The 7,191-nt window shown below is 41.4% G+C and overlaps 1 protein-coding gene across 1 annotated transcript; it reads left to right on the top strand.

The window, feature by feature from the left end:
• The first annotated feature begins 344 nt into the window (after positions 1-344).
• LOC146578149 (uncharacterized) lies at positions 345-5,300 on the top strand. Its single transcript, XM_085268595.1, has 3 exons — positions 345-422; positions 3,978-4,052; positions 4,410-5,300. Exons 1-3 carry the CDS (start codon positions 345-347, stop codon positions 5,298-5,300), a joined length of 1,044 nt encoding a protein of 347 aa, XP_085124721.1.
• Positions 5,301-7,191: the final 1,891 nt, after the last annotated feature.

Below are 7,191 nucleotides of genomic sequence, written 5' to 3'. Positions count from 1 at the left end.
CAGCAGTTTTCCTCACAGTATCCAACAGTTACAGTTTCTCAGCAGACATCAAATTAATTCTCTGTGAAGCCATTTATTTCTTTAAAAGTCTGAACACTGTACACGTTTCACAGCAGTCAGTGTGTAAACAGCTGGTACCTGGAAGTCCATCAGGAGTTTCTTTTTCTTTAGAACATTAAAGATCTGGATGAGTTCAACTCTGATGGTTTTGTGTCCTCTGAAGAAATGAATTTAATCTGAACACAACTCGTTTCTTTAAATGTTCAGAGGTTTTCTAAAAGTTCATCATTCACTTCCTGACTCCACCAAACAGCTGCTAAGATGACAATGACTCAGGTCAAGAAATGTCATCATCTCAGAGTTCCTCACCTGCTTCCGTCATGTCCATCACGAAGATCCCAGTAGAAGCTGAATGCATGAAGGTCAGTTTGTGAAGTAAAATGAAAACTGAAGGCTCTGCCTCCCATTCTACTTGTGAAGATGATGTCAGATTTTTTCAAAACCTTTAAATGTTACAGTGTTTCAATTTAGTTCAGTTTTATTTAAACAGTGCACGTCAAGGTGTTTTGAACATCACTACTGGGCAGTAATGCAACCTTGGTCTGCTCACCATCATGACCCGACGCACAGTCCTGGAGAGGAATTGCGACTCCCGATAATATCGTCCGTGGCTCTTCCCACTGCAGGAAGCAACAGTTTGATACCAGTTAAAGATGGGGAACATGAATACAAATCAAATCATTAAAAATAATATCAGACTTTCCCTCCTTCATACCAAACTTGTCACTTTCCCTTCAGGAACCTAAAAAGAATCCAAATTGACCTGGACTGGTGGGGCAGGTGCTGGGTTCAAACTAGATAGAGGCTCAATGTAGTCTTAAGAAACTGATCAGACACAAATCTTAAAACCAGTCCTTTTGCTTAACCCTTTAAGACCTACCATAGAACCAAGTCCGCCAGAGCTTATATTATATTTTTACATGCTGTGGAGCCATTTTTGGGAGCATTTCAAGTTGCTATACAGCAATACAACAATTATAGCCCAGATTTTAATAATATGCATTCATTAAGTGCACAGTAATTACATAAATTGCAAAAAAGTGCAATAAACTACAAAAAAATTGAAAATCGTTTTTGCTTTTTTAACATATATTTGTAGTTAGAGAAATTTAAGAGGCTTATCCCTCAAAACTGTAAATACAAAAAAGTTGCACAAAATAGTTTCCCACCACAGGAAATTTATTTTGAGTTTCTTCATAGTTTTATTTTTGAAATACACCAATTTTTATACACTGCAGGAAAAACGAAAATAAATATTATAGTGCAAATTTGCAAAAAAGCAGCATATGCATCAAAATAAGCTATTTCCAGCAGTGCAAAATGAGTCCTAAGCATCCCAGAAACGACACAGAAAGGCATAAAGTCAAAGATAACTTTTAAAAAGACGAGTATAGGCCCTGAGGCCCTGATGGTAAAAAAGACTACATTTCCGCGAAAATGACGTCCGGTTTCGGGCAGGTAATGGCGGAAATGCAAAAGTTCGCGCTGACGTCTATTCCAACGTAGGAAGTGTTATGAACAGCTGATCGGATCGGCAAAGCGTGTTTCTGGAATATTATGTTTTTGTTCCTGCAAGTGCTTTTTATGCAGTTTTTGCAAAGCTTTATGTGGAAGGAAACCGTGACCTAGGACAAGCTGATGGCATAAGATGTAAGTACAACTCCTCCAGTTTCATATGCAAAAAAATTTTTTGCGCTAGCTTACTTGGTTGCCGTGCTACTGGGATTTAAAAATAGTTACGCAAAACAGAGCGTGCCTGCTCCGATCGGCGGGTTAAACTTGCTTCATGGGTTTAGTAGTAATGTGGCAGCTGTGAAAGACAGCACAGGGGCACTAATCATGGCAGCACAGGAACAAGCTCTGAGCACAAGATCCAAGGAGGCTGGGGTCTATCACACCAGGCAAGACCCCAGGTGCAGGCTGTGTAAAGATGCCCCAGAGACAATCCAGCACATAACAGCAGGGTGCAAGATGCTAGCAGGCAGAATTATTGCGCTAGGATCCTGTGAGACTTCCAGATACAGAAGGACAAACTGGTGATGGTAACCAGCTGGACATAGTGGTGTTGGACAAGCAGAGGAAGATAGACATAGTGATGGATATAGCTGTACCAAGCAGCAGACTTTATATTGCATATCCTGCCATAAATTGTGTATGGTATGATCTATTAAGGTATGATGGAGTGCCTTCTTTCACATTCAGACATGGATTGATCTTGAGCTAGGCGGATGCAGGCCCCCAGTCTGCGTATTGCCTGGTGCATAGAGTTCAGAGCTATAATACAGAGTTCCAATGTGGAGAGTCTTCAGTGTGTATCAACGTCAGCACCACCAAAACTGGACTATTTCAGACACACAGATGTTTAAACTTTTGGTCTGTTAAGTTTGGCCTTCAGCAGGAACCAAGGGCAGTGATAAGCACCCGCTTTACACGTGTAGCTGTACATGTGTCTGCAGCAGAGTCCCTCTGTGCTGGTCCTGGGCTTTCTGTTCAAACTTAAACATTTAGATCCTGAACGACCTTGTGTGTCCTTGCTTGAACGAGCATTTGTATCAGTTAGTGGGACTGAAGGCAAAGGATTATAATGAAATTTATTTTGAATTATTGATAATGATTGTAATTCTCAAACCAGAAACACTGGATGACCAGCCAGATCCGCACACTTCTCAAAGCCCAGGATGCTGCCTTCAGGTCGGGCGACTGAGTTCTGTACAGGTCTGCTCGACCTGATCTGAAAGAAGCTAAGACGGACCATAAAAGTAGCATAGAGTCCCACCTGTCCAGCAACAACACACGGGGGGTGTGGTTGGGCATACAAGACATCCGAAACCAAAGAGGCTGCACTGTGAAAACAGGAAACTTAAGTGCGCCACTGCTGAAGGAGATAAACACCACAACAGCAGCACCCTGCTCCCATCCTCATCCTCACCTGGTTCCTGCACCGCTCCATTTACTGTAATGGAGCACGATGTCAGACGTGTGCTCCTCATGGGGGATGTTGGCTCGCTCGGCGGTAGGCAGAACAGTGGAGCCCCTGAGGCCTAACAGCTGATCCCTGCTGTAAATAATGGGAGGTCAGACCTCCATGTGCTCTCCGGACACAGCTGCCGTAAAAATGTGATAAAAAACATGATTGATACATAAAATTCTGAGACCCATTGTGGAGTAGTACAGTCCACAATTAAAAAAAAACAATAACAAGAAACACAATAACAACAAAGAAAGAGAAAAAATGACTCCGTCAGGTCGGAGCTGCTGATACTGGCTGCCAGCTCGGAGCGGCGCTGGAAGTAGAAGTACTGAGCATCTCCCTCATGGTCAGCATTGGCAGTGAAAACTGGTATTTTTTTACAGATATTCAGATAAAAAACAAACAAACAAAAAAAACATTTCAGATTAATATCTCTGAGAAATCAAACTTCACCTTCATTTTTCATTGATATATTTAATCCATATGTAGCTACCGACAGTCCACACAGTGCTCAAATGTGTTTTTATTCATTAATATACAACAGATTTTTTTTTTTTAATTCATGTTTAGCTCAGTTGATCATCATGTGAATGCAGAGAAGCAGGAAAGGAGGAGGGCTGAAACTGCACGTCAGAGATGATTTCACAATTGTACTGATGCTGTTGTGTGTATAAAGACCGATCAGCAGCTTTCAGCCAGCCAAACGCTGTCTATACACACGTAAGTATACAACTGCTCACACAGCATCTGTTTGCTCTTTACGTTCCTTTAAATTTGGCAAAAAATTAGCCTTCTTTACCCATCTTGAGGTAATCAATTAAAAGTCATTTCTCGGTCCAGCATGTTGTACAGTGCGTTCCCAGGCAAGTTTCTTGGGGAGGCAGAGAGCATAAAATCTTTATGAGTAGTTCAACTTACAGGTACCTTAATGTGTTTGTGGTTTAAGGAGGAAGAGATGGAGACTATGAAGACTCTGCTGAAGGTTTATCTGCTGCTGCTGATCGGACTTCCCTTCACTCTGGTAACGCTTCAGATTCTCTTTTGTGTCCAGTCTGTGTGAAAATGTGCTCTCTGCAGCTTTTCAGTTTTTCACACATTTATTTCATCGTGTGGGGTCAAACTTACTTTTTAGCATAAAATACAAAAACATTCAGAACAATTCAAGTTTAATTAGCTACACATTTTTAAAAAAAAACAACTAACGATCTGTTTAGTAGCAAAATCATGTCATTTTATTATATCTCAGAAAAAACCGTAAATGTAGACAAAGTAGTAATGCTACAGCAGTTTCAGCTGCCATGCACATTCCTGATTTCAAACTTTTAAAACAGTTTTTAAATCTTTCTGTTTACTCATTAATCTTTTAACTTTGACGCAGCAACAAACAGTGGGCAAGTACATCACCGAGCTCCAGGTGTCTCTGGATGAAGCTGAAGAGGCGTGTCTTAGCAGTCAAGGTTTCAGCAAAATCGATGTTGATCTGAACAAAGGAGCTGAAGGAAAATACATCTACCTTTGGTACAAAACAGGCAGCAGCTCACCAATCACCAGGATTCAGCTTACATTCAATGGTGGCATGAGCAGGGGTCTGATCACTGCAGGTTACCAGAAGATTGACAAGAACCTCAATGCCGGAACGAGCGGAGACAACATCTACCTGTGGTACTACAGAGGTAACTCAGAGTACGATGTTCCCATTGTGAACCTTCATGTCTCTATAGATGCAAGGGTGGAAGCCCTGATGTTCACACTTGGATGGGAGAGACTGGCCTGTGATCTGAACCGGAAAGCTAGAGGAAAATGGATCTACCTGTGGGTGGAGAGGGAGAGACCAACCTACATCTGTGACATCGCTGCCAATGCTGACTATGATGGAGACGCTGACTACTTCCGGAACGGCTACATCAGAGTGGACGAAGATACCAACAGAGGTGCAGGAGGATCCTTTGTCTTCATCTGGTACCGTCAGACCAATAACTCTCAAAGAGCCATCACAGATCTGCAGCTCTCCACTAACGATAGAGAGAAGATGTTGTTTCCCTATATGGGCTTTACAAGGGTAACTACTGATCTAAGCAAGGGGGCAGGAGGAAGTTACGTGTACCTGTGGTACAAGAAAGGCTCCGGTCATCCCATTCGGGCGGTCTCTGTGATCGTCAACACAGCAGCTGTGGAGGCGTACAGCATTCCCTGGGTCTTCATTAGACAAAAAAACCTCAACAGTGGGAACAACGGTAATACACTGTACCTGACCTTCAGTTCGTTTTAGTAACAGAGCTGGGAATGCTCACTGGGCAGAAACCAAAGAGTCTATGGTGTTCCTGTTTAACCAGTTTGATTGTTTTTCTTTCCTTGCTGAAATGATTTGACTCCAACAATGATCATTGATCCTACAGTCAATCTGTTCGATTAGCTCTGTCTCACTGTATTCTGATGATTGTCACTGTTTCAATAAAGTCTGTTCAGAATATGAAATATCTTTGTGTCATGTGTAAAACCTCGGTGCATGTCAAGAGAATCTGAAGAAGTGAGAGAAGAGAGCAGCTCAGCAGGATCACTGCATGACTTCATTTAGCAGAAACTTCACTGTGTGGACATCACGAGTTTACTTCGTGATACTTACTTAGAATTAGCAGTGTCGGGTAATTTCCTATAAAAACCAGTTCAAAACAGGGTGCACGTTAAGAACAGTTACCACATGAACCATTATACACACTCCAATATATATAATGTTCTAACACATGACAAAACTTCTATTTATTTTTTTTATTTTTTTAACTTTTTATTTTGTACTTTTCCAAATTTATAGTACATGCAAACAAAAATATGAAAAAGGAACACAAAAGAAACAAACTAAAAGGTATAAAGCACACCTAATCTGTGGGGAAAAGAAAACAAAGAATAATTTTACACCTATATATAGAGATGGGGCCAGGGAATACCCAAAGCAGGGGCGATTTTAACCCATTTGGAGGGTGCTTCAGCACCCCCAAAAATGAATCAAAGCACCCCCAAACATTTCTTACTTGTTTTTTATACTTTTTCGACAATATTTGCTGTTTGTGTGACATACTACTAAAAATATAAAAAGCATACAGTACTTGGTTGAGACCAATGTTCCCTCGAAGCTACGCACGTGCGCAATTGCGCACTGCTGGCATGGTCTCTGTGCACAGAAAATCTGCGTTGCGCACAAAAAAAAAAAGAAAAATGCTAGTACCTGAATTCAAATTCAAATTAAAACTTTAACAATTCTGTTTTCCAGCGTTAGTCAGTAAGTGACTGGCTGCCGCCGTATGGGATCAGAACGATGCCACCTTATCCCATAGTCCAGCCAATGATGCGATTCACATTCGTATATACGCAGCTAATCAACGTCGTCGACAGGCTATGACAGCGTCCTTATGTGCCGACACCGGTGTTTTAGCAAAGCGGCCGATGTGGAGTGAAGCCACGTTAATGACAACGTGTACAACCATTGGAGATGTGAGCAGGACAGACGGAACAACTGACGGACAAAGTGTGGACTTTATACCAGTTTTTAAATTGTGTTGATCGGCCACGTAAAACCAGAGTTATGATAAAAATATCTGCAATGTTTGGTTTTCTTCCTGAATACTGTCGTTGTTTATATTTACTGCAGGAAGAAACGGTAAAAACTGCGTTTTATAAGAAAAAAAGCTCGAAAGCCTGTGAGCAAAGACAAAACCCCCCACTTCCACTTTCATTTTCGTGCAAAAAAGTACCATGTCGACCAATCAAAAAATGATATGGCAACGATGCATCTAGTTGTTAAGAAACGGGGGAAGTTTTAGGAGTGACGGCGGTGTTCTGAGATGTGAGAGATTTGAGACGTTTAGCGCAAATCTTGTGTAGTTAGTGTGTAGTGTAGTCAATAGTTTTGTTGTGTGTGTCAGAACAATGAGGCGACTGCTGAGTGTTACAGGTGTTACAGCAGTGACACATCTGCTGCTGTCAGGCCTGCAGGTATCAGGCTGTTGTTCTCCTTTATCTCATAGTGGACAGAAATTATTCTTTGGAGCGGCACAAATAATTTGTGTGGCATCAGATTTGATGCAGAACAGCTGATTGTTCTGTAAATAGTTTGAAATGTTTATTTTAAAAAACGCCTTGGCTGCATTTAAAAAAATAGCTGCAAT

Source organism: Mchenga conophoros, linkage group LG3 (assembly GCF_057382185.1).
Source record: "Mchenga conophoros isolate Kocher_MC1m ecotype Shallow Benthic linkage group LG3, M_conophoros_male_GT1.1, whole genome shotgun sequence".
Taxonomy (NCBI): Eukaryota; Metazoa; Chordata; class Actinopteri; order Cichliformes; family Cichlidae; genus Mchenga; species Mchenga conophoros.
The sequence above is the reverse complement of the archived record's forward strand: the minus strand, read 5'-3'. Positions and strand labels throughout refer to the sequence as shown.